General features: G+C 47.4%; 2 protein-coding genes across 4 annotated transcripts in view; both read left to right on the top strand.

The window, feature by feature from the left end:
- FSTL1 (follistatin like 1) overlaps window positions 1-15,801 on the top strand; it is a 99,793-nt gene extending 83,992 nt beyond the window's left edge. For all 3 annotated transcript variants that reach the window (XM_053970143.1, XM_053970142.1, XM_053970144.1), the window contains 9 exons: window positions 704-808; window positions 2,074-2,203; window positions 3,376-3,408; window positions 4,956-5,086; window positions 8,061-8,179; window positions 8,939-9,051; window positions 9,854-9,964; window positions 12,194-12,291; window positions 12,571-15,801. In XM_053970143.1, coding sequence (XP_053826118.1) covers window positions 704-808; window positions 2,074-2,203; window positions 3,376-3,408; window positions 4,956-5,086; window positions 8,061-8,179; window positions 8,939-9,051; window positions 9,854-9,964; window positions 12,194-12,291; window positions 12,571-12,615 — 885 coding nt within the window. In that variant the 3' untranslated portion in view covers window positions 12,616-15,801. The remainder of the gene's footprint in view (window positions 1-703; window positions 809-2,073; window positions 2,204-3,375; window positions 3,409-4,955; window positions 5,087-8,060; window positions 8,180-8,938; window positions 9,052-9,853; window positions 9,965-12,193; window positions 12,292-12,570) is intronic.
- A 2,598-nt stretch (window positions 15,802-18,399) lies between these two features.
- The window catches only part of LRRC58 (leucine rich repeat containing 58), a 17,150-nt gene continuing 8,512 nt past the window's right edge, over window positions 18,400-27,037 (top strand). The window contains exon 1 of the mRNA XM_053971134.1: window positions 18,400-18,905. Within this exon, the coding sequence (XP_053827109.1) occupies window positions 18,400-18,905 (506 nt within the window). The remainder of the gene's footprint in view (window positions 18,906-27,037) is intronic.

The raw sequence follows: 27,037 nt of genomic DNA, 5'->3' as shown, positions 1-27,037 counted from the left end.
CCAAAATATTTGACAGTTATGTGGACAACAATACTTGTGATGACTTTGGCTAGGAGAAAACTGTAAAACATATAAACTGTGCTTCAGGACATAAGTCAATTGCAGGCTGTCAGGAACCAGGAAGGAATTTTCATTATGGGAGGATTAGTAGATAATTATCTCATCCATGACAATGTTCTTCCTTTAAAGTGTTTAATCTTGACTAGTGAAAGCAAGAAAATGGGTCATGTAGTTTTGTGACTTTTTTGTGACAAGGACATTATCTGGCAATTTCTTCTGCCTGTTTGTATTGTACTTTTCTCTAGGGATATGTTCACCTTCTTCCTAAGCGTTTCAAGCAAAGACATTTCTGCTCCCTACCCTCCGTGAAAAGAAATTTTAAAGACAGCAGTCTTTGACATGAGCAAATTATTCTTGCTAGACTTCCTCTTGCCCATGCTCGCTTCACTTCTCCCAGGTGATTTTCCAGGAATGACCTGAAGGAAACCCTGGGACTGTAGCCCTTGTTCTTGTGTCTGCTCCTTCTTATTGTCTGAGCTGTCCATCTATTGAAGTCATGTCTCTCTTGTTCTGTCACCCCCACTTTAACACCATGGTACCTTTTGGTCCTGATACCAGTTAAATGTGCTTTTTTTTTTTTAAACTGTGTTGTTACTCCTCTGAGTAATGATGTATTTTGTGTCTCTGACTTTGTATCTTGCAGGAAGAGCCAAGGAGCAAATCTAAGATCTGTGCCAATGTTTTCTGCGGAGCTGGGCGTGAGTGTGCAGTGACAGAGAAGGGAGAGCCAACCTGCCTCTGCATTGAGGTATGGGAGCAGCACAGGTTCTGTGTCTGGGACAGGTGTTACCACCATCACACCCCTGCCCCCACCCCCCCCCCCCCCCCTCCCCCAGATGGGTTTCTGTCACTGGAAGGATCCTGTGAAGGAATAAGGCTATGGCTGTTTTGAAGCAGCTGCAAATTCACAGTAGCTCTTCAAACAGCAGGACTGTTTCCAGTGTTGTGTGGGGATAAGTCCTGTAGGGTAGATATAGTCTGGACTTGCAGCTGTGCTGCTTGCAGGACTGCCTAGGGCCTTTACATGCACAGGAGACTTGACTGGAGGCCTTTCGTTGGGAAAGCCCAGTGGGGTATGGATGTGCAGCTGCCTTTGAAGGGCACTCTAGGGAGTGGTCTGTGACCTCCAAGACAGCCTGCCCTCATTGGCAACTTGTTTGAGGAGGTTACGAGCACCCTACTAAAAATCAGCTTTTGTAAAATGGAAATAATTGTGGTAGAGTGCTGTAAGGATGAATAGCTTTATCCAGCAGGGAGTCAGATATGATTAGAAGAGTCTTTCCCAGCTGTAGGGACACAATGTCTCCCTGCTGCGCTCTGCCCCATGCTTTCAAAATATTTCTGCCCAGCTCCTGGGAATGGCCATGTGGCTCTTTGTTTCCCCTTCCTTCAGAGCTTGCAGCTCTGGCATGACCAGCCTGGGCACTGGAGAGTGAAATGCTCTGTTAGTAGGAAGACAGTCTGTCACTCTGGCTTGGCCAGAACAAAAGGGACAGAAGAAAGAAGCTCATAGCCTGAATAGTGGCACTGGTGAGCTCTCTCTTTGCTGTTAGGCTGTGTTGTTTGTTCATGGCTGATGGCTTATTCTGCCATTACGTTGCAGAAGGGTGGAGCAGAGTCTACAGAGAGATGCAATGGAGCCAAGCAAGTGCAGGTGCAGAGACCAGAGACACAGAGGCACCTCTGGGCAGGCATGGCCACGGCACATGGAGCAGCAGTTGCAGGATTATGCTCCATATTTATGCTGAACACTGATTTCTCTGCAGGGGTCTGCTTTCAGAAAGACTCCTGTCATGCTGGTGGCGATGGAAACTGGGACAAAGTGAGGCCTTTGAACTCACACCCACAGACTTCCCTGTGTGGGTTTTTCTGGGGTAATGATGGGTGAGTTAGCCTGTTCCAAACACAGGGCCAAGAGGACTATGCCAAGGACTTCTCCTGAGGTGATGGTTGGACTCACCAAGCTGTCCCAAGGAGGCAGGTGAAACACTGTGTTCTCTGGCTCTCCCACAGAAATGCAAACCTCACAAGAGGCCTGTGTGTGGGAGCAATGGCAAGACATACCTGAACCACTGTGAGCTGCACCGTGACGCCTGCCTCACCGGCTCCAAGATCCAGGTGGATTACGATGGCCACTGCAAAGGTAACCCTGGCAAGGAGGGCTGGCTACACTCTCAGGGACAAAGAGTTGAAGGAAGTGAAGCATGATAACAAGGCAAGGCAGAGGCCTCACCAGCCAAGATGTTGTCCCACAGTTGCTGAGTGGGGTAAACAAGGCAAGCCTCTGAACAGTAGCCAGGTTCAAGCAAGAGTGCAGATGAGCAGGCAAGCTGGCAGTGATGAAGTAGGCCTGAAATCAAGTCATGAAGTCAGGGCTGGTGATTCTGGTAACCAGAATCAAACAGCCAAATGAGCTCCTAGTGATGCAGTCGTAGAAGGGCTGAGATCAAGGTGGGAGCACAGTCACCAGGTCAGGCCTGGATCAACAGTCTATGGAAGAGAGTGGATGCAACAGAGCTAGAAACAGGCATAGCTACAACATAATAATCATAGGCAAGGAGTAGGAGTTGAGGCATCAGATATGAAATGGAGCCTCATGGCTCATGGTTAGAGAGTATGGACAGAGACTCTAGGTGAGGCCAGCAGGGTCATTTAGGCCCCCATTAGTGCACTCAAAACCCTGACACCATGATTGTGGGGGAACCTTGGAGCTATTGTCTCTCCAAGCTTCTGGAAGTGTGGCACTCAGGAGAGCAGGACAACCTTTTACTCCTGCTGCCTCACTCTAAGCTTTTGGATTCAGCCAGGTAAGTCTCTCAGTGTAACTGCTGAAGAACAGTCATGCTCTGAGGATAAACTCCTAAAACCAATACTATCATCCATGTTCATAAGAGACCTCAATAACTTTAGGAGCAAGGATTTTGCCTCATCAATGGGGCTGTTTAACTCACACACACACACAACAGCTGCATGGTTTTCTTGTGTTCAGACAGAGTTTAATGTGTTTAAATATGTGCCCACTGTCTCTTGCTGTGTCACTGAATACCGTGGATAAAAGTCTGATGCAGTCTTCCTCATTTCCTTCCATCAGATTTTATAAACATTGATAAGATTGTCCCTGAGCCTTCAGTTCTTCAGACTAAACGTTCCTCAGTATCTCTTCAGGGTCCAGGGGATTCCAGCCCCTCAATCATGTATGTGGCCCTCATATATCCAAAGACTCACAGGTTCCTCTGCTTTTTACCCATGGTGGGAAGAGATTTGTATTGCTTCACACTGCATCAGAAATGTCCTCTTCTGTCTTTCCATTAACAGAGAAGAAGTCTGAGAATCCAGCTGCAAGTCCAGGTAAGAAGCTGTCTCCTGTTTGGCTGAGGCCTCTGGATGAATTTGCATGCTCTGGGAGATGGGCAGAGGGTGTGCTGGGGGAGTGCACAGCTCTGTGTAAAAGTCATATCCTGCATGGGCTGTAGAAGAGTCTGAGTTGATAAATCAGCTGAAATGTGATTGCCCAGCTCTTGGGTAACCTCTCAGAGCTCATACATCTCCTGGGCTTTTTACTGTACTGGGATGTCTCAGGGACTCAGCATAGACAAGATGCAATGAAACCAAATTTGCCCCCAGGGACTCAAACTGTGCTCATCAACCATACAGAGGGATGGAGCACTCTTTTAAAAGGAAACTTTGCTTTAGGAGTGATGAACCAATAGGTGCAGAGGCAGAGTCAGGAGGTACAGCTGAACTGCCTCTACCATCAGCCAACAAGATGATCTTAAGGGTCTCTTCTAACCTAAATGATTCTATGATCACCTAAATTATAAGTCTCTTCAATTCCCTGTACTTGGTTTCTCCCCTTATGTATTGCCATGTGTACTTAACACTGGATTTTAGGGCCATGGCTTGTCATCAGGAAAGCCTTTTCCTATTCATGATTTCAAAGTACTGAAGCTGTATAATCATCAACTTTAACTTCCTAGGACAGATGAGAGCAAAGCCTCATACAAACTAAAGAGGAAGGACCATGCCAGAGCATGGCCACCACCCTAAAGCAGTTTTAAAGAAATACAAAATTAAACATGCAGAATCCCTACAGAGCTGAATTTTTTTCATCTCTCCATCTGGTTGTGATAGTAGTCACTGGATTCAGAAGATCCTTAGTGTGTGTAAGTGACATGAATGCACACTGATTCCTTTTCTGGCTTTGCTGACCACTGGGCAGGTGTGATAATTCCCAGCTAGGCTTTCAGTTTTGTTTCTAGATGCACAGTTTAGCACACAAAGTGATAATGGCCCTGGAGAAACTGTGGCACTGGCAAGCACTGTGAGTGAACAAGCCCAACCTGACCCCCTCTCATTTCCAGTCAGAGTGGACAAATCAGGGCTTTGAAGAAACAATATTTCCTGAGATAGTAGGCCCTAAAATTCAAGTCATGGAGACAGGGTGAGAAAGGCTTGCTCAGCCTAGTCCTCCCCCTTGCAGAGGATAGAGGTTTTGGTATTTTAGGGTTGACAGCTGAATGACAATTCTACAGTGTTGGGAAGCCCAGGGACATTGTCACTTACCTTCCTCCCTCAGTCTGGGACTCTTCACACCAAGATGAGTCAGCTCCAGGTTGTTCTTACACAAGCTTCAGGAATGGGAAGGAATATTGGCAGGAGTGTTGTTTTCCGGCCATGCCACATGGTGTCACCAACAGCCCATCCACTATTCAGCACATGACACAGCTGCTTGGATCTGGCAGTGATGTAACTCCAAGGACAGGGCCGAGGGGCTGCAAGCTGGAATCAGGGTGGGCTGGCTGGCTTTTATTTCCAGTCCTCTCTCTGTGATCTCCCTGCCAGCTTGATTTCTCTCACTCTTGTTTTTCCTTCTACTGCACTGTCTCCCATTACAGTTGTCTGCTACCAGTCAGACAGGGATGAGCTTCGTCGCCGGGTCATCCAGTGGCTGGAAGCTGAGATAATCCCAGATGGGTGGTTCTCCAAGGGCAGTAACTACAGTGAAGTCCTGGACAAATATTTCAAGGCAAGTAGAGCAACATCTGCCTCAAAGCCCAGACAACATTTCTTGCCTTGTCACTGCATAACAGCTGCTGTGCCCCCCCAGCTGAGAGGCTCCAGTGTGTGATGTGCCTGTTGAGCTGGGGAACAGAGGGATCTGATAAGTCCTACAGCCTGATGTGTTATGGGCCGCTTGCAGCAGCCACTGACTGAGACACTGGCACAGCTTGTAACAGCCAGATGTGGAGCATCTCTGACTCCTGGTGTCTGACCTGCCCTGGGGAAAAGGAGGAGGGCAAGACACATGTGCCTGTAGCAGAGTAGGGAACTAATCTCAGGGGTAAAAAGCCAGAGGAAAAGAGATGAAAATGCTGGAAATGCAGGAAGCTGTGGCAGAGGCTGCTGATCCTTTGGTCTAGATAGTCCCAAGGCCATGCTGAGACGGGTATAAGGAACACTTGGGGGCTTCAAGGAGTATGTCCCAGTTGTGTCTGAGAGCTGGCAGTTCCCTAGTACTCTGCAGAATGAAAGGAGACACTAGAGTCTTGGGCCTTGCAATAATCCTGTTCCTCCCTCCTCCCTGTCAGTCTGTCCCTCAGCCCATCTGCACCCCCTTCTGTAACCAGCAGATCCCAAGCTTCTCCCATGCTCCTGCCACATGCACTGCTGTGTCCCTCCCTCTCATGCCTGGCTCCTGACAGAGACTTCAGAGCATTCAGGATGGAGCTGGAGGAGCAGGTGGGGAAGAGGGGAGAGCATTTAAATCATGAGCTGTTGACAGCAAGAGATTAATGGTGCCTGACAGGAGTTAGCACTGCAAGCAAATTTGCCATGGCAATGGCACCCCCTGGTGAGACAGAGGAGCTGGTCCCCTCGCTCCACAGACATCCTCACATTTGCAGCCTTTAATGCTGCTCTGTCTGTGGAAATCCACTGCCCTGGGTACTCCTGTCAGTGCCTGCCAGCGCCCAAAAGTGGCAGTGTCCTGTGTTAGTCACTCTCCCTGCAAATGTGCTGTCCCCAGCCACTTTTGCAGGGTCTCCCCAGGTCATGGGCTTTGCTGAAATGCATGAGCCAGCCACAGGCTTGTTCCACTGTCACTGCACAAGCCATTCACACCCGCTGTCCCCACGCCTGTCAACATGCTGGTGATATCCTGAGGCTGCAGCTCAGAGGCAGGCAGCCTCATGTTCTCTTTACTGTCCCACTTCTTCTGGAACACTGATCCCAGCCACTGGGTGAGAGTTCTTATGGCAAAGAAATAGCTCTGCTGGTACCAAAGGGAGAATTTCTATGGCCAAGGTCAACAGTATGAGGTTCAGTAAGGGCAAGTGTCGGATCCTGCGTTTGGGTCACAACAATTCCAGGCAGAACTACAGGCTGGGGAAAGAGTGGCTGCCAAGGGAGGTGGTGGAGTCACCATCCCTAGAAGGGTTAAAGAAACAACTGGATGTGGCACTTGCTGCTGTGGTTTAGTTGATAAGGTGGTGTTCAATCAGAGGTTGTACTCGAGGATCTTGGAGGTCTTTTCCAACCTGAATGATTCTGTGATTCTTTATCAGGTGGTAATCCACCTTTTCAACTACCTTATTCTTAAAGCTTTGAAATATTTTTAAAGCAGAATTCAGAGTTTGGAACAACTTGGGATAAATCAAGGCAAAGCAAATTAAATGGCTTCAAACACACAGAAATTTGTGTCAGCAACAAGTGTCTGCTGTCACTGGAGGAATTTTGTCATGGTAAGCTGTGGGGCTCTTCATGCCCTGCATTCCTGCAAATAGCCTGATTCCTGTCCTGCATGTAGGAAACACTGGAGGCATAGTTGAAATGAAACTTTTCCCCTTTCTCCTTGGTGGGGAGTTTTGTAGATGTGGCATTAAGCTATTTCCCTCCTGGAAGCCTGACTTGTGGGGCTCATTGGGATGTGCTTTTTTCATCAGGCAGGTCATGATCTTGAAGGACATTATTTCAAGAGGAGCAAGACCAGTAGTGGGAAGCTGTTCCATTTGGAGAATCTCTGTGGGAATACCTTAATGTAGACCATAACTTTGAAAGGCAAGAAAACTCACAGTCTGGGTCATTAAGAGAACTGCATTCATTTTCACAATAAAAAGCAGGACAAGAGATTTCAAAGTCTAGTGGAAGTTGACATGTGGAGCAGTTACGCAGAATAATTTCCATAGCCCTAGATGTTTCTCCTGAAACACTTAGAGGTAGCAACAGGCAGTGTCTATTCCAGCATTCCTGAGAGTACTGCACAAGGAGCCACAGCGACCTGCCCCAATCACACAGCAAAAATTAGGTGGCAGCAGTCTGTGTGCAGGATTAATTTTCCACTCACAGCAATGCAGCTGTCTCCGAGGGGACACAGCAGTTCCTGCTGAGTGCCCAGCACTGCGGTGTCACATCTCCAAACAGGAAAGCAAAATGCAATTATTTCTTTGGGAGTATAGCCAGTATTTTGGGGCTAAAAACACTGCTCTTCAGTGCCAGGAGTCTTGTCAGGACCTTAAGAACTTGATGGTGAGGTGTTGTGCTATTGCATTAAATTTTTTCCCTGGTATCAGCAGAAAACTGCTTCCTGTGATTTTTCCTTTTTGTCACTGTCAGAGTCCAGGCACAGCTCTGGATTTATACATATTGGAAAGCTGACACCTCCTTGAATGCAGCTGGTCTGCTTTAAGGCAGGAGGTATATAAGAAAGCTAAGAGCTGGCTGAAACAAAGAGAAGAAATAGGGCTAGAGCCATAAATCAAGCAGCAGGAGGTGAATGAGAGGCAGTGTAGCTTATCTGTGAGAACAAGGCTAGGATCATATCTCTCTCATTCTGAGGCTAATGTGGATATGTTGCTGCTTTTCTCTGAACCTCTTTCTTTGTGAAAAAAGGGATAATGGAACTAAAGCTTCAAAATGCTATGTATATATGGAAGAGGAAGAAGGAAGGGGTACTTTGAACTGATAAATGAGACCCTCTCACATCTTCCTATCTTCACCTACAGAGCTTTGATGATGGTGATTCTCGCTTGGACTCCACGGAATTCCTGAAGTTTGTGGAGCAGAATGAGACTGCCATCAACATCACCACCTACGTGGACCAGGAGACCAACAAGTTACTCAGGTGGGCAGTGGACAGGATGCTAGAGGGAGGGCAGATGTGGTAGAATGGAACATGGAAATTCACTCGTGGTAAATATCAGTTAGGGCTTGCACTGACAGAGTTAACTCTGTATGAAGTGGCTTCCAACTTAAATAGGTGTGAACATCGCAAGAGGAGCAGTCCTATCTCTACCCTTCATGTTAGTCATGTATTCCAATCCTTTTGCCTTAAATCTAGCACTTGTGCAGCCAGAAGGGAGTTGGGTAACAGAAGATTTGTCATCTTCTTTCCATTTCCCAATAAATTAGATTTCCTGGGGACTCCCCTCACCTTTTGCCTAATAGCTAGATCCAGTGTAAGAAGGATGATGGGAAAACACCGTTCATACGCAGCCTTATAGTTTGAGAGGTTTCCCTCTTTCTTTGTCTGTCACTCTGTGAAAAAAGGCTGCTTGTGGTTATGCTGTGCTTATTGTAGGCTGCTGTGGTTATGCATCTCTACCTGTGTGACAGCACGTAGATGTCAACAAATGTGGATGTCCCATTCCTGCTGTTCTGAATATCCCCCCTCTGCCCAGCCCGTTGCCAGACAGAGAGTATTTTATGACTGTTTTTCTTTTCTCTGTATCCTGTGAGATTTCCTTAGAGAAGCCACTTCTGCCAGACATCTTGGAGTCTCCCTCGTTATTACTGTTTTTACTCACCTGCACTCTGAAGACATTAGAGCAGGGACCGGCCTAGCACAGCCCTGTGCAGAACAAGCCTCTGTGTTTTCTTTCAGGGGACTCTGCGTAGATGCCCTCATCGAGCTGTCAGATGAAAATGCTGACTGGAAGCTCAGCTTCAATGAATTTCTCAAGTGCCTCAGCCCATCCTTCAACCCACCAGAGAAAAGTAGGCACTTCTTACTTATCTTGGGGAACAAGAGGGGTCTTGGGAAGGGAGGAAAGAAAAGAGATCAGCTTCAGGCCATACATTGTGTGCTGTAACTCCATGGCCAGAGATAATTTTAATATATGCCTGCCTCTCATCCAACAGCACTCTTTGTCCCTGCATTGTTGAAAGTACTGCTTTTACTGTCCCAGAGCTCCTGCAGCTCTTGTGATAAGAAAGGTTTGGATTTTAGAAGCAAGGACGTAGGTTGAATGGTTATGGTATGCTTGTAAGGTCAAGGCATGTATTTAACAGTGCAGAGGTCAATCATGTGAGGAGTTCATGGCTGAATAACTTAGGAAAGTCGGACCAGACCAAAGTCTTGCTATGCTCTCCCTTTCACACAGACAGCCTTCCTGATGACCATCTCAAAGTTCACTATCCTTCCAAATTATTTCCCCAACTTATCCCCACCTAGGGATAAGAATAACCCAAGCTTTCATTTCAGGAGTTCTTTTCTTTGTGTAAGAGATAAGGAAATTCAAAGAAATCCCAACACTGAGATTTCATTTGGAAATGAGAAATTGAAATGTGTTCTTCTGAGGAAGAAAAACAAAGGGTTTGGCTTTCCCAAATTATATTTTGGCTGATTTTATTCACCAAATTCAGCATGAATATTTTAGTAATGAGGAAACTTCTGGTAGTTGGGGGAAAGAAGGCTTCCTCTTCAACCTCATCTTCTCTCTCAAGGCATCTCCAAAGTATGTTGTCTTTAGCCTGCTCGTTTTCTCACAAGCACTGCCCTTGTTTTGTGCCTCTTCAGAGTGTGCCCTGGAAGATGAGACCTATGAGGATGGAGCAGAGACCCAGGTGGAGTGCAACCGCTGCGTCTGTGCCTGTGGGAACTGGGTGTGCACCGCAATGACGTGCGAGGGTCTGTATGCTCTCCAGAAAATTACTGTGCTTGGGTTTGGGCACTCTGTCTTTCCAAAAGCACCAGCTATCCAGGGTTCTTCGCTCTCCATCTTTTCCTCAGCTTCTCCATGGGTGATTTCCGCATAACCCTCACTTGTTCCATCTTAGTCAAACCCAAGCTGTTACTGTTCCAGAGGTCAGAAAGTATGTAACTGGGCTCGGGGCAATGCTGCTGGGGTTTGTAGTTTGGATTTGGTGTAATGAAAATTCAGCACTACATCTTCCAAACAAGAGCTACTCTGCATCCAGCTGGTGCAGACCAAATAGGTCACTGGCTGCTAATATACATGTTGGCGTGAGCAAGTCAGCTTTCCTGTATATGTGTCCATATCCTCACTGTATCTGTGTTTATGGAATTTATAAAATGGGATCTAGGATCCTGTCTCGATCAAGAGGGGATATAGGAACCTTCATCCAATGCCAAGAAAGCGCTTTAGCTTCTTGCCAGAAAAGCTGTAGAATAATGGAGATGCAGGGAGGTGGTGCTATAGTAAGGCAGGGTTGTTTGTTCCTCCTTTGGAAGGCCCTTAAACTTGCACAGCCACGGTACAATTGTGAGAGGTCGTGGTGCAGTTGTGAACAACAGCTCTCTGTTTTGCCTTCTAACACATACTTCAGGGCCAGTGGAATGCCACCTTTTCCTTGTGCTGGCAAATGTATGGGTCCTTCCCAAGGAGCCACATCCATCCTCCCAGCATGGTGCTGCATTTTTCTGGCCTTCTTCCCTAGAAACCCAGCCCTTGCTGCATTTTTATATTCTTCTTCTCTAGAAACCAGGCCCTTGCAGGACCTTTGTTTCAGAGCTGTGTGGGACCTGCCAGGAGTACACTGGTTCAGATCTATAGTCAGTAGCTTGAGCAGAGTAGGAGAGAGGGAAACAGCAGCAGCGTGCACAGAGCTTTTCATGTTTATCTGATCTGCTGCAGCAGAGGCTTCAGGATCACCTCAGCTCAGACTTAGTTGTAGCAGCAGGAACTCACCTGAGAAAAAACAACTGTAGTATTAATAAAGCTGCCAGAGGAGCTGTGTAGGTGTCATAGATTAAGCAACAGAATGAGAGGCTCTTTTTACTGCCTCCCCAGAAACAACCTTCAAAGTTGCTATGCAACACCTGTTCTTGCTGCCTACTTTGTTCCCTGCATCCATGACAGAAGCATGCAATGGGATAACAATTCCTTGACTTTCTGCCCATGTCAGAGCAGCAGAGGGGTTAGAGGCTATTGTTAGAGGAATAAAGAAACTGAAGAATCAGATCAAACACATCAGCAAGTTACATCTTCATTGAGCAAAACTACCTCTTCATTAGATATCAGTTATTGTACTTGGGTAGCACTGAGCTTCCATTTATTCCCTACAAGAGGCCCAGATGTTTGAACTAATTATAGGTTTTTCTTTTGAATAATATGCAGCCTCTTCTAAGTGGCTTTATTATCAGTCACATGGGAGGGAGAGACAGGGACAGACTGCACACCCAAGTTGTGAAGTGTAGCAGTCAGAGGCCCTGCAAGGCCTCCATGGCGGTCACTAGCCTAAGATAAGAAATGCAGAGTCATGATGAGTGGAACAGAGCTGCCCCTCTTCCGCACATCAGACCCCTGTTATCTCTCTGTAAGGCTATAGGTCGTATTCTCCTCGACCTCAGCCATAGGACAAATCCTGATCCCTCAACAGCCTATATAAACCCATACCATTGCCCAGCTCAGACGGAAGAGCTGTCACTGGAACCCTTTGCAGAAGCTGCCAATAAAGACATCTCCACAGAACTCCACACAGCCTTCACCTCTCTCCTTCCCTGCATCTGCCGAGGCACTTTGCGTGCACAGAGCTGAAATCACTAAGAGCTGAAATCACTCCACAAGTGCTCGCTAAAGTAGCCAGCGGCTCAGAGCTAGCCAGAGGGCCCAGGCAGGCTGCGCCTCATCAGCACAGTGCTATCCAGGACACCTACGGCGGCTGCTGCCCCGGGGGCCAGACGGACCCTCGGGGAACACCAAGTGTAATAGTGAAGTCCCAGGCAGCCACAAGGCCTGTTCTCTTTCTAAGAAGCCAACCCATACCATCTTCCAGCAAAGGCTACCTAAGCTTGAGAGATGCTGTGGCTGACCTGCCTCCCTTTGTCCTTCATGGTTCAGCATCTGAAATTTGCATCCCCTATTTGTGAAACACTAAACTCCATTTCTGCTTCTAGGGAGGAATGAGAAGGTGCCTGCTCAGAGACACCGACCTGATCAAGATTTGACTGAGGAGGAGATGGCCAGATACGTTCAGGAACTGCAGAAGCATCAGGTTAGCTTGAAGCTGGAAAGGTCTGCTTGCACTAAGCCTCCCATTGCCACATGAGTTTCTTCTGTTTCTGTCACTTGGAGATTTCTAGAAGAAGTAGAAGGGGGTAAGAGGTAGAAGGAGGAGCAGAGTAAATATCTTGCCTGTGGGGACAAATACAGGGGTGGGGCTTTCAGATACAAGCCAGTGTTGGCACTGCCTGTGGATGGACCAAAGACTTCAGAGTGCTACCAATTCCTGTGTCAGTGCAGAGCTTCACTTCTGTGCTCTCTCTCTCTCTAGGAGACGGCTGAGAAGACCAAGAGAATGAGCACCAAGGAGATGTAAGGGGCCTCCACAGCGGAGGAGCCCAGGAGGATGGGCCCAGCCTGCCACCCTGTCCTCTAGTGCTGATCTCACTATGCACAAGTGTCTGCTACAGTTGCCCAGTCACAGATATTTACATGTATAGCGATGGGTTATTTGTTTTGTAATACACAAAGAATGGGGCCAGGAAAGGGGAGCAGAGCCCACCTGTTCAGGGAGCTTCATTGCTGGGACCTTGGAAGGCTGGGAGGGACTTAGAGCAGCCTCTGGGGCCCTTCCCCAGAGCAGATAGCTGCTCCCTCCAAGAGCTAACAGGGATTTCTTCTTCCTCTGGATCTGGGGAAAGGCTGGAGGTCAATGCTGGATAGAAAAGGGGGTCTTCAGTCGATACAATTGTCAGCACCACCCTTGGCTGCAGAAATATAGGCCTGGCAGTTTTGTGGCTGAACACGTGTGCTGCAGGGCATCACTATCCAAGGACCTTACCTTTTGCTTCGAGCTCCTCAAAGCTGGTCAGCCTGGTGTGACACCTGGGAGTTGTGGTGCCATGCTGCTGGCATGAGTCCAGCCCATTCCTCCTTGCTTTCCACCAGACTGTCCCCAGCAGCTCCTCCAGTACATTGTGGGCTCCAACACAACATGGTTCCTTTTGACCTCATCTCACTCTTACTCACCCTGCCCCTTCCTTAGAGGTGCTATCGTATTTTTTTCTTATCACATCCACGTGCTGACTCCCCCTTTTTTGTTTTTTATTATTTTATTTCCTATGGTAGTGATTCAGCTTTTGTATGTTTTGTAGCTCTAGATCTTTCAAGAAAACCCAGCGTGTGGGTTTTTGTTGTTGACAGTGTTGTAATGCCCATGCACAGTTTGTATCGCACTGCTCTCAGCCACCACAAACACCACAGGTGAATTGTGAGCCTTGCACTACAGGGTATTTCCCAGCTGGGGGATAGCAGTGTCCCTCGTGGGAAGAAGAGACAGGGCTGGATGTAATTAATTTCACCAGACACAGATTGCCACTGCAGCTCTCTAGCTCTCGCTCTCTTAGCTAGCATTGACCATGTGCTCTAAGTCTGTGCTCGTGCCTCTAAATTCCTCAAAGCAGTCTATAGACAGAGGGACCAGGCAACCCCATTAGTACAGTATCTTAAAAAGCTTAACTATGTAGAAAACTGTTTAGTTGTGCTGTTGGCATCATCTTGGGCTTTTCATCTTCCTCTGGGGTGAGGCAGCAGCATTATTCTTTGATTCTAGGTATGAGTTCGGAGTCAGGGCTGGAAGCTTCATTACTGATGCATTTCTCAATGTTATTGATCAGACCACCTTTGACCACTCTCACATTCTTTCATGGGTCAGTTTCATCCCACACGTTTCTCAGAGCATTGGTCCTAGATGCAAATGAAATACTTTTTTGTTGATAGTCACCTCTGTAGCTTGAAGCCCAGCTGATTTTTTTAATGCAATTGTCAAATGTACTTCATGCACACATCCAGGTTCCCTTCATGTCTGTGCTGTGCTTCCCAAGCAGTTGCATGTGCCCTGATCGACTGCCTGTGACTTCCATCTTTCTGTTTGTGAGCAACTTCAGCAGTTGTTGCTGTGTATCTTGCAGTCTCTATTGCTTACTCAAGCAAAATTCCACTTGCATCTGCAAAAGCATGTCTGGTTTGAGTGAAGATCAGCAGGACTTGAGTCCCAACCTTCCCCTTTTTGCACAGTGCTTTCCTTGGAGAGGAGGAATGAGCTCATACCTAGAAGTATAGGAAAAGAAGAAAGCTTGGTCCCTCCTGTGCTCTTTCCCATGAGCCGGATGTGTTAAAGGCTGTCTGGTCTTTAAGCTGGTTTCCTGATGTGAAGCCACAGGACTTCCATTGACTTCGGCATAGTGCCACTTTTTCAGTGAGAACTATAATGTACCCTGCCATTACCCTAGGCATCATAAATACAGAAGGAGACTGGGTTTTTTTTCTCATGAGGGCCTGGATTTGAGTAGCTGTCACCTGTGAAGGTGAGGAGAATGAGTCCATGCGAGCTGAGAGTAATGTGGACAATGCTACACTGGGACAGAGTCATTTGTGTTTGTGTTTGTGTTTGTGTTCTGGTGGCACTGGAAGAAGTAGTTGGTGAAATAGGAGCACCCATTAGACATAGGCTTGCTCCTTCCCAAGAGTATGAGCGAAAGGGCTTCATGTGCTGGATCTGGAGTCACAGGAACATTGTTAATAAATGTTTTGCTTTATTCTAGCCCTGCTCTAAAAGGTAGTTAGTGCCTCCCAGATCACTTCCTTCCAGCTAGGATTGTTAAAGTGCCTTAGAGAAAACACAAAAGCTTGCCTTAAAGGCTTTCCCTGGACAGGGATAACATCTTGTTCAGTCAGGAATATCTCCAACTGTGAAAACCAGAGCACGTGCAGGAAGAGGAGGCAAATGCATGGCTTCAGGGCTTCTGTAGGCTGCACTGTGATGTGTTCTCTGTCCCCTCCTGCCTGCTGTGGCTGTGCAGCCGTGCAGATGGGGGGTGGCTGCTGGGGCAGCTGGAGACATGTGCTGGCAGCTGAGGTTTACAGAGCTTGCTCTTGCACTGAAGGCAGAGGGACGAGCTGTGATCTCCGGCAAGCGGAGCTCTCCGAGAAGCCATACAACAGATCCCAGGGTAGCCTAGGGCAGCAGGCTGGGAGTGCAGCAACAGTGCCTCTGGCAAGGGCTGCTGCCTGTGGAACCTCTTCCTCCTTGTGCCTCTACAAAGGGACCTGGTGGAAACTGAGGCCTATTCTAAGGGCAGCAGTTCTTAAAGGGGACCAAAAGATCTTGGCTCCCTGTGCAGAGGGGAAGGGCAGCCCAGACTGAGCAATCCTCAGGCTTCTGCAGGCTGGTCAGTCACTAACTCCTGCAGGATGACCTGGTTGCTGGGGAAGGAAGTGCTGAATTTCAGCCATTGCCCTCTGGGATGATTGCTGTACAGACTACAAAGGGCAGGGAAGGTGTTTTTTGTTTGTTTTTTTTTTTTTCCCCAAAAACTCAAATTTAAGCAACAAACAAAAAAGTCCCACTCCTCCCTCTATATTCCCTCCTGTACGTGTGTGAAATTTATCAGTATTCTGTAGGTTTCCTTAGTGCACTTATTTTACTTGATTTTGTAATTTTTTTGAAGCAGGGGGGTTTGGATATTACTGCCAAATAAATGAAACAAAATTTAAAAAATAACACTTGTTTGGTTTATTTTTCACAAGCAACACAACTTGTTTTCAAGAAAAAACCGCATCTGTCTTTGCACGTTCATACACGGATCTCAATGTGTTGGACAAATGTAAGTTGTGACTGTTTCCGTTTTATAGCTGAGGAATCAGGTGGAAAGAACCCATAGGCAATTAAAAACAATAACTAAAGGCCTTGACTGAATGGTGAAATACCCTTCAATGTTGTATGACAGGAGGAAGTGCCCTACTATTCATTTCCCCAGTAATGCCACTGCTATGAGTGCTTTTGTGCAGATTATGGTCTGACAGAAGAGAAAGCTGCCTTGCTTTATTCCACTTGGTGTGCTCCTTCCAAAGCTGTTTAAAAAAGAAAACCAAACAACTCACAAACATTGGCTCTTCCATGTTATTTTTCACACCAAATGGCCTCTTTAGCATGTACCAGCTGCTGCACATGCAGTCTTTTCTGTGGCATTCCCTGCCCATTCACTGCTCAACTGCAAAGTGAGGCTGCTTTATTACTGCAATTTCTACTGCGAGAATTTCCCAGGATTTTAAGAAAAAATTAATGGAAGCAGCAGCCACAAATTTAGCTAGGTGGCACTACAAATATTTTGCCTTGTGCTCCAGGCATATTTACTAAAGCAAAGTGGTTTTGAGGTGGGAAAAAGGAAAATCAAAAATTCTGTTGCCTGCTGCTTGTAGAGGCCTGGGAAAAGCTCTGACCTGTTTATGGAGTTGTGTACATCTGAGTATTAAATTACTGCACTATAGTTACATACCCTTAATCACAATTCTGCAGTGCTGTTAAGCTTCAGGTTGAGAAATAGGCTATTTAAGTGGTAGATCAAGAGACTGAACTGAATTTGTAAGGTATTTATTAACTTTAGTTCTGAAGACAGGAGCAGACTGATCTGTAATAAGACTTAATTCCTGAACCATGTCACAGGACACACCTTGAGGAGAACCAGGCTTAAAGCACTACAAAAACACAGAGCAAAATCCAGATGACCTTATACTTGTGCTTACGTACTCTCCTAAAACTATCCTGGAACAGCACAATGTTTGTAAAGTGGGAAAAATTATGTTGATAAGAAGTTAACGATACTGGTGAAGTGTCTGTTCTGCAGCTATCTCTGGGTTCACATCAGGGCTTATACTTGTGAATCCACAGACTCTTGGAAAACAAATGAAACAAGTCCAATGGAAACTGACCTGTTCATTCCTACCCACTATGGCACACTTTCTTGAAGGCTGGGCATAGCCCTGACAACTTCGTCATCTCAGAAACAGGAACTGTCATGTCAAAATATTTGTGGTGATAAAATTCAGCGTTCATAACAGCACCAAAGGAAGGACAAGTGGACTGTGTTTTTTTTCCATAGTATTCTGGACACCTTTGAAGTCAGCATTGTTGCTACTTCACATATTGTTTTAAACTCTTGGCTGGTACCTGCAAACTGTGATTTTGTTTGTGTTTCTTCCAGTCTAAGATGACAAAGACTTTTGTGTACATGAAGTGTTTTGAGCAGGTGGGAGGTTGCTATTCCCTTCTTTTTGGCTTCTCTATGCATCACAAGGAAGCAAGTCTGCTTCTTAAGCCTGGACTTAGTCGAGGCACAAGTTCCCCTGGGTTGTGAATCTTCTCATTGTTATCACACATAGCTGCTGCTTTTTCTTCTGATTACTGACTACACTGATGTTACTCTGTGTTCAAAGAGCAATGAACTGAAATCAGATCCTGACTTGCCTGTTTGCATATGTATGGTACAACAGGGGTCAGCTCCATGTCCATCAGTGACCAGCGTCGGACCACTTCGCCTGACAGACTTGTGTGTTATGGATTAACTCCTGCCAATGTCCCGGCTCAAGACCAAAGCTGTCTTTTCACATCCAGGCAAGGACACGCACTCAGGTACTTCTGGGAGTACCTCAGTACCCTTTTGGTGCTCCACGGTAGCAGCTCACAGAACCACAGAATGTTTTGGGTTGGAAGGGACCTCAAAGGTCGCTCAGTTCCAACCTCCCTGTTCTGCAGGGACCAAACCAGATCAACTCTTGGACAAAACACCCGCTGACCAGGGATGCTGGGCCAGGCTCCCACATCAGCTGCCACAAGGGAGAGGCCATGGGGCACACGGGCTCAGGCGGCACCTCTCCTTCGGGCTCCGAGGATGACCAAAAAGGGCACAGGAAAGGCTATGGTTCAATTTTACACTTAGCAACTCTGGTGTCCCGAGCTTGGAGTAAAACACTTGGCAGGGAGCTGGTGGCATTTCCAGCCGGCGGTTCCGCATCAGCACGGCAAGTCAGGCCCGCGGGGTGCAGACTGAGGCCGCAGCCGGGGCGAGCAGCGGGACCGGGCCAGCCGCGGCCCCCGGGCAGCCACCGCCATGGGGGCACCTCCCGCCCGCCGGCACGCCTCCCGTGCTCGTTCCGGGGCCGCCGAACGCTCCCTCTCCCTCCGCCGCCCATCCGCAGGCATCCGCAACGTGCATAAGAGCGCGCCCGGGATCGAGCATGACGCGGGGGGCGGCGGGGTATGCAGGTTCCGGGGCGGGCCGGGGCGGGGTGACGCGCGGGGCCGTCGGTCGGTGCGGGCGGGATGGCGGCGGCAGGCGGGGAGGGCCCCGAGCTGGAGCCGGGACCGGAGCTGGCGATGGAGCCGGAGTCGGAGCCCGAGCCGGAGCCCGAGCCCGAGCCGGCGCTAGCGGCGGAGCTGTCGGCGCGGCGCAGCGCGGAGGCGCGGCGGCTGGTGCTGTCGCCGCGGCGGCTGTCGGGCCCGCTGCCCGCCGGGCTGTCGCAGTGGTTCCCGGCGCTGGAGGTGCTGGACGTGAGCGGGACGGGGCTGACGGAGATGGGCACGGAGTTGCTGTCCCTGCCGTGTCTCCACACGTTGCTGGCCAAGAACAACCGGCTTGGCGGGCCCGGCTCGCTGCCCAAAGGGCTGGAGCAGGCGCCGCTCGCCCGCTCCCTCCGCGTCCTCAACCTCAGCGGGAACCGCTTCTCCGAGGTGCCGCCCGCGCTGCTGCAGCTCCGCGGGCTGCGCAGCCTCAGCCTCGGCGGCAACCGGCTCCACGGCATCCCGCCCGACATCCAGGAGCTCCACAGGTGAGGGACGGGCCCTGCGGGAAGAGGGACAGTCTCGGCAAGCCCGGCCGGGTTTTCTGCCACGCTCCCCTCGGGGGGTCAGTTTTCTCCAGCCTCAGGGTCTCCAAGCACTGCTGCCGCTAACGTGGCTCTTCCTCTTCGTCATGTTGAGTTACCAAAACTCCAGGACGTTCTTTACCTCATCCGCATACATATATATAAAAGTATCTAAAGGGTGGGCATTGAGGATGAAGGCAGGCTCTTCTTGCTGGTGCTAAGCAATAGAACAAGAGGCAGCAGGCAGAAAATGATGATGCACGGGAAGTTCCTCCTGAACGTGAGGGAGAACTTTAATGTGGAGGTGACCAAGCACTGGAACAGGTTGCCCGGAGTGGTTGTGGAGTCTCCCTCACTGATTGTGTTCCAGTGGTCACAGTTCTGTGCTGTGTGCTCTAGGGTGATCCTGCTTGAGTAGGGAGGTTGGAACAGATAACCTGCTGTGGTCCCTTCCAACCCAACTCATCCTGTGTATTCTTGAGGCAATGATGGGCCTTCTGTGCTCAGAAACTGGGTGACTCTTGGCACTGCTCAGTCCGTGGGCTGCCCTGGTGCAGGGCCGCTCTCCTGGTGATGGTGTGGTTGGTCTGAGTGTTGGCATAAGGAAGGCTTTCTGCAGTTTTCCTCTTATGTCCGCCCACATCTTTGGGTGACAGCGAGCTAAACCCCAGGTGTCCTGTAGCTCATGGCTGCACGATGGGTTGCACAGGAGGATAAAGATGTGTTTGTGGCTCGTGAAAACAACAGGGCCTTTCTGCCCATACAGCTGCAGTCCCACTGGGGGCTTGCTGTCATGGATGGGGTTTTGTGCTGTTTCTTTCAACCTGTCAGCTCCTGTAGATCTGATAGATACTGACAGAAGCGTGGAGCCCTGGGCTGTGCTTGGCTGCGGTGGTACATCTGGCTCTGGGACTGTATCCAGCCACCGGAGGCTGGTCATACACAGCAATCACAGCAATTGGAACAGTAGTGGGGTGGGACACAGGCCTTAGACAGCACAGGGTATTGGCTGCCTGCATGGGCCTGGGCTGGCTGCTCCTGAAGCCTGGTGTCCTCCTGGGCAAGCAGGATGCTTGTTGTGGCTTAAGTGACACAGGCTCCTCAGTGTGTTCTGCTGCATTCCCAAGCCTCAGGCTGGCCTCTGTGTGGCTCTCTGCTAAGACTTTGGATCTGAACTTTGTTTGCTCCAACTCTTTGCCAAGGGACTTGCCAGAAGCAGCCCCTGTTATGCAAAATCCAGCACCCTTGACCCTAAATACCTGGATTCACTCTGATGGCTCAGCAGAGCTGCATCCAGTGGAAGCACAGGATGTGTGGAGTGATGTCTCCCATGGGTGTAGGTGGGAGGTATCAGAACTGCATGAGTGCTGTTGAGGAAAGGTTTTGTCTGCTGCAGTATAATACAATTGGGTTTGTGGCTTTTGTCCAGGTAGCATAGCATGCACCTGTTAAGGATTTGAAGCACTTCTGGGTTAAGCTCTCTGGGCTGAGAGATGTCATGAGACATTTTGAGTGATGGAGAATGCCTATATCCTTCCTGGCAGAGTTGTGATACATCCTGGGTTGGGCCTGTCATGAGGAAGAAGAAGCTCAGCTTTTTTTTCTGTGTGGGAACGGGCACTTCAGGGATGAAAAAGGAAATGAGGCAATGGAGAGGAGGCCAGTGGAGGAGGACACTTGTATGAGGAAGGTGATACACATTGTCTCCATACCATGTCTGATAGCATCCAGCATGTGGCTGGGATCTGATAGTTGCTCCCACCTCTGAGTCAGAGGCTCCCTCCTGCTATTTCTGTGGTCTCTGTGTGTTTTGGGTTTTTTCTCTCTCTTTTCTTTTTTTTTTTTTTTCCCCAAGAAAGCAAACCTCAGCCCTGTTTTTCTTCTGTGATGTCCCGAGGAAGGTACTGGGCTGCGTAGCACGACACATGGTGCTCCAGCAGGCTGTGACCTGTGCTCCACGCTGCACCTCTGTCATTCTGCTTTGTTCCTCTGACCTGCCCTGAAGCAGGGCTCCTTGTTGTCCTGTCCTGCAGCTTTTCTTGGACTGGTCATGCTGGAATCCCCAGAAGGAGAATTTGGAGAGAGCAAATGCAGACAAAGCTGTTGAACTGTCTGTTCATCATTGCAAAGTGATGTGTTGGGTGGAAAAGTTACACTTAGACACAGCTTCTGTCTGCTGCCCATGTCACACTGCTACCTCACTGAACTCTGCTAACACATCAACATAATACAATTGAACTTTAACTCAAGATAGCAAATCTGTGCCCCACCAGGATTGTCAGCTTCTTTACCACTCTGCCATCAGTGACTTCTGTATCTGGCTCTGCTTAAGTAATGAAAGGGAGCTGCACACGGCTTTGCCAGTGCTGGGAGAAAACAACACTTTATAATGTGTTGTTTCTCTAGAGGGAATCTTGAATCTATTCATTGCAACCCAGATAACCAGTGGCCCTTGCCAAAAACACAGAAAGTACATTCTGGAGAGAAACTGCTGCCAGACTCTGCTCCTACCTGCTGACAAGAGAGATGTCATCAGTGTGAGTGTGCTTGTTGTGAAAGTGGGTAAAATGAGCCTGAGCAAGGACAGAACAGAGCCAGCTGTTAGAGCACAGCAACATGGAGACCTCTGTTACTTTCTGAGCTCTAGAAGCTGGAGGTGGGAACTGGTGTTGTGGCTTTTATTAACCTCACAGCTCAGTCTGCAAATGCCAGTCTTGCTGTTGCTGACAAGCCAAGACCTTGACCCTTTTTCCATGTGCAATATCTCATAAAAAGAAATTTTTCTTTTATCTCAGGGACTCTGAGACCACAGGGGAATGGAGGCTGTCTTACTGATCAAATTCCTCCTGCTGCTACTAGACTTCCTGAGACCAGCAGTGATCTCTTCCCGTGACCCATTTCCTCCAGTCACTGATTATAGAGCATACTGGAGTTGCAGAAATCTAGAAATGCTTCTTGGATTTCCAAGGAATGTCTGAGCTGTGATGAGTTTTTTTTAAAAAAATACTCCTGTTAACTAAGCTTCATGTCTTTCCTCTGCACCCCATAGATCCTGTTTTAGTTTTTGAAGAAACAGCATGTCAGTTTTAGTGAAGGCCAGGAATATAGCAGGTAAGGAGTCTGTGTATGTGGTAAAAAATGTATAAAAAGTTGATGGGTCTGAGCTGCCAAAGGAGAAGGAACATGCCGGTGACTGAATGCAAAGGTCCTGGAGCGGGAGATGTGTGCCATGTATTGTTATTCACAGGAAGATAATAAATCCACCACTTCACACAAGCTCTATTTGGGTCAGAAATATTGTGCAGGAACTTCCCTGGCATGTTCCTGATGTCTTGGTAAGTTAATGAAGTTGGTGATAAGAGCCACAGCCAGTCCTGCTGCTGTCATGTCTTGCTCCTTCTGGCTTCAGCGATCTGCCCCATCCTTGCCCACTCAAATGTTTTGTGTGCATGGAAAGTGAGTGCTGTGTTCCTGATTATTGGTTGTCTCCTAGGCTGTTGTGGAAGGACCACCAAAATGCTTGAAGCTTCTTTTGCATGGCTTCATAAGGTATGATTGTGATTGCTCTGGTGATGGCAGTAGGATGATGCTAATCATAGCAAGCTGGCACCAGGGATGAATAACCTTTGCTCATGTTTTCCATTAGGAAAATTCAGTGCTCTTTCATTATAGTTCTACTGTAAGCATTGAGTGTGACCAGCAATAGCCTTGTGTGTTTCTGAGAAATGTAGGTGTTGAACCTGCTGAGAGCTTTTTCTTGATCATGTTGAGGCCATGCCAGGTCCTTCTGTATACCCAGCATCCCCAATTCCTGTCATCTGGTGTGTCAGTACAGTGCAAGACCTGAGTATTGGCTCTTGCTGTGAATTTAGAGTGAGGAATGCACCAGACATGTGAGAGCAACCGTCTTTGCATTGCTTTCCTGTTTGTTGCCAGATAAAATACAAGCTTAGCATAGGCAGACACAAGTGATATCTTTGTAGTTCTTCCTGCTGACCTTGCTGTGTTTTCAGTGGGAGATGTTATGGTCAGTCACTCTCTCTGACTCAATTCACAGTCCTCAGCAGCTCCTGATCTGCTGAGAGATCCCATTGCACATTGGCTCTGCATATCCTCCCTCTGCTGATCCAACTGGGGATGCACTATGGGGCAAGGTGTATTACAGCTGGTGAGTTAGATATGTGGCCATCTACTTGTGCCCATCCTGGCACAACATTTGAAGGGCAAATCTGGTAAAACATAGCTCTGATCTTCACAGTGCAGCTGTGAGTTTTGGATTAAAGGGTGCAAGGTTTGCCCTGATCAGCGTGCAGGCCTGGGGAAACGTCCTGCAAGTGTCCTGTGAAATGAATAATTCTCAAGGGCCTAGTGAAATGCAGCTGATACTTCAAGTCTCCCATGGGAATTTTGAGTTTAGTCATACTCTCCTGGTGAATACTCTCAAGCTCTGTAGAGCCCTGGGAGCAGGCAGAGCTTGGAAAAGACCCGTGCATGTTCCTTTCCTTCTTGCTGGTATTCCTCTAATAAAGCCTGGCTGTGCGAGGGCTGGGATCAAAGACCTCAAATGCCTAACTGGATTCATGCAAGGTTTGTGTAAAGGCTTGGATGCATTGAAAACCAAAGTGTTTGCTTTCATTCGTGGGTAGTATTAAGCATGTTAGACAAGCATACACTTAAAGGATGGCTGTTAGTGTGGGAAAAAGGGCAAGCAGAGCTTTGATAAAGATACAGCATTAGGAAATCTGCTTGCTGTCTCCCTTCTTCTTCCCCTCTTCAAACGTTTTGCAAATAGTGTTCAGACGACCGTTTGATCTTAAATTTGCGTGTCAGCAAAGGCTATGCAGTTCTCTCAGGAATTAGCAAATCGTAGAACAGGGTTAACAGGAGTGTATTGTGGGCTGCTTTGAAATTCCTCCCTTGCATGAGCCTCAAAACTGCCCTGGAAATTTCTTGCTAAAAAGTTTATCTTAAAAAGACCCGGAGCTATTTCAGGCACCATTGTTGGTTTGAGTTTTTTTATATTACCTATTTAGATGCATCTGTTTGATGTCAGCTGTTAAATTTTATCCAAAGAAGCATCTATGGGGAAACAGGGTGGACTGAAAATTTGAGTATCTCCTATGCCTGAAGACATTATCCCCTTGAAATATGACTGTGGGAGTGCTGTGGTAATTGATAGGGTATAAAAAATACCTCTAGTGCTCAGAGTGGCTCTTCTTATTTACTGAATATCTGGGGGCTTTTGGGTTTGCTTTGTGCTATACGATGACCTGAAAACATCAAGGACATACTCAAGCAAGAAGGTACGGTCTCTTTTTATGTTAAACTTTGCTGCCACCCCCTGAATTGATCAGAGTTGTTTGAGCATTTCTCCACTCATTTCCTAGTAGGTAAAAGTATTTTCATTGCTACCCTACAGCCCAATGGTGTGAAATGCACTGCTGGAGAGGAGCACCACATGATGGACTCAGTGTGCTGGCTGTTCTTGGCAGCAATTAGGACTGGTTGTGCTGAGCAGGGGGCTGCTGGGTGTGAGGCTGAAAGGGACTCTGGCCTTTTATTAGTGTATTTGTCAACATTGCTAAAAGACAGGAGAGTAAGTGTCAACCCTCCTTAGTAACTCTGTCACATGGTTGTTGGGGTTTTTTTCAGATTCTGTTGAGATTGGTTTTGTGAGTGTTTGTCCCCTCTTGAAACTCATTCAGCTGCGTCTGTGTGGCAGGTTGGAAGTAAATCACTCATTCTAGCTTCAAAAATTGGAACTGAGCTTATGTCTATTTGATGATAGTTGATCTCTGGCTTTTTGAAGGTTCTGGAATTTTGAAAGTACAGAAAAAAAAACCCAGTTCTACCTCTGTGTACACAGCAGTTCATAAGACTGATCGATCAAAATGACTGTAAAGATTAATGATTGTCAGAAGGACTAGGTCTAAGTGTGAAAGGTTAGTTAGAAGCATTCACCTAGCTCAGTGCTATCCCTGCTGTGGTCCTCCTGTAAAACCTGGGCTGAATGTTGTGGATTGCCTTACTGCAGGCTCTTGTGTGAAGAGGGCAGAGCTGAGCAGTGCTTTTGCTTGTCTTACCGAGCAGCAAACTGCCCTGCCCTGAGCAGGACAACTCTAGAGCCAGCATCACCTTTGCCTCCCGATACAGGCTTAGTAGGAGTGTGACATGAATATCAGGCCAGGAGCAGATGAGCTGGGAACAAACTGCTGGGAACAAACTGCTGTGGTCAGTGCTCTTGATAAAAGGGTCATGCCTCTTGAAAATCCTTTTCTGTGCCATGATTAGCTTTGCTCAGACAATTCTTGACACTTCAGTTTGAAAGACGCTTCAGAAATGGCTGTTTGTTGATTCCTTCACCTTCATCGGCCTAGATCCTTCTTCCTAGCAAATTGTACTTAAAGGGATGGGACTTAAGGATTTTGTTTTCCTATTGAGAAGTGTTTCAGTGGAAGCTATAAGAATCTTTCCTATGTTTTAAATGAAACTTTGTAGTTTCAACACTTCCTTCCTGTGTTTTTTTAGTAAATTAATCATCTAATTAATACCATACGTTGATGTGGAAGTTCTGAATTTGCTGTACCAGACTGGGCCCCATGAGTTTTCAGTCTACTGACCCCAAAAAGGTGATTCAGAAGATGAGTAAAAAGAAAACATTTTTTTAAGAAGCATTTTGTTGCCAGTGAAAGAGTTAACTTATTTAGTGGGTTTTTGGTTAGAGACAGTTTGTATTCTGATGTTAGGTCTGTGTATCCTTCCTGGTATGACTGAGTGTTTTCATTACAGACTTTAAAAAGAACAAATTTGAAGCTGTAAGAGGTTTGTAGGCAGTGTTTTTGCACACTTAGTTTGTACAGTAGGCTGCCCTTGAAACATATGCATTTTATGCCTTGATATGAATTCCCAAAACATTTTTACTGTATAACTTGTGCCCTCTTCTCCTCCCTGGTAGGAAGTGCCTAACCTTTTCTATGCCATGTCACTTTACAGGCATTAGTGTCCTCAAACACAATGGATGAGGAGTTAATTACTCATTTTTCCTAGGAAGTGCAAACTCATACACATCTAAACCTTGTTTAAATATTGAAATTCACATTGCTAGAATTCCCTTGCCCAACAGCTTTTTGTGTGGGCTCCAGCAATGTTAAGGAGTTAGGAATTGTATGGAAGTGTATACTCAGCAGTTAAGTCCCTAATGAGAGCCAAACAGCCTAAATCTACCTCAGGAAACAATGGAAGTTTGAAGGAGGAATTTTGGTTAAACTCAGAGCTTTGTTAGGGGATCAAAAGTTAATTAAAAATAATCTCTCCTTGACATGGTCTCTGCACAGCAGCCTTCCTCCTACCCCCACTCCTCAACATAGAGGTTGTCGGAGTAGAAGAAAGTTTAAGGTTACTTTGGGTTACTTTGAAACAATGGCTGTTGGTGGTGGTTTTTCACTGTGCACTTTCTTCCACCTTCAGAGTAACCTTCAAATGTGCTGTCCCACTTGGTCTGTATTTACTGCCTTCCATATAATCAAATTCAGTTAAAGGCTTAATTTTCTGTCCACTTTGTCCAATTTCTATTATTTAGCTTGCCTTTGATATACTTGAAAAATATGAGAGAATCCGGGGAAAGCTGAGCCCTGTGAACATCTGGTGTGTTGCAAAGGTCTGTCATTCTGTTCTTGCTGGTGGGCAAGTGCATTTTTGCTGCAGTAGTGGCCACTGTAGTCCAAGCAGATGCTGTCATTGGATCTCTGGGGTTCAGGTTTCTTGCAAGAACTGAGCGAAATAGACTCACTGTGTAGTTCTCCTGCTTCATCCCAGGGGAAGTCTCAGGGGGGAACTTCTCTGCACTCCACATATGCTGTGACACAGTTTCAGGGCTTAGACCTTGTCTGGGTGGATCACCATGTCCTTTGGGTGCTTGTTCCTGTGTTTCTGTGCCAGTTGTATCCATAGCATTTCTCAGTTGCTGGGGTGAGATGAAGATGTCTTCTACTCCAAGTTATAACCTATACTTAAAGAAAGGCTGATGGAACCTGGATGAGTTCACTTTCCCTGGCCTGTAGGCAATGCTTGCAGGATCAGAGAAGGCCAAGGTGCAT

This window comes from Vidua macroura, chromosome 2 (assembly GCF_024509145.1).
Source record: "Vidua macroura isolate BioBank_ID:100142 chromosome 2, ASM2450914v1, whole genome shotgun sequence".
NCBI classification, from domain to species: Eukaryota; Metazoa; Chordata; class Aves; order Passeriformes; family Viduidae; genus Vidua; species Vidua macroura.
This window is presented reverse-complemented; position numbering and strand designations above follow the sequence as displayed.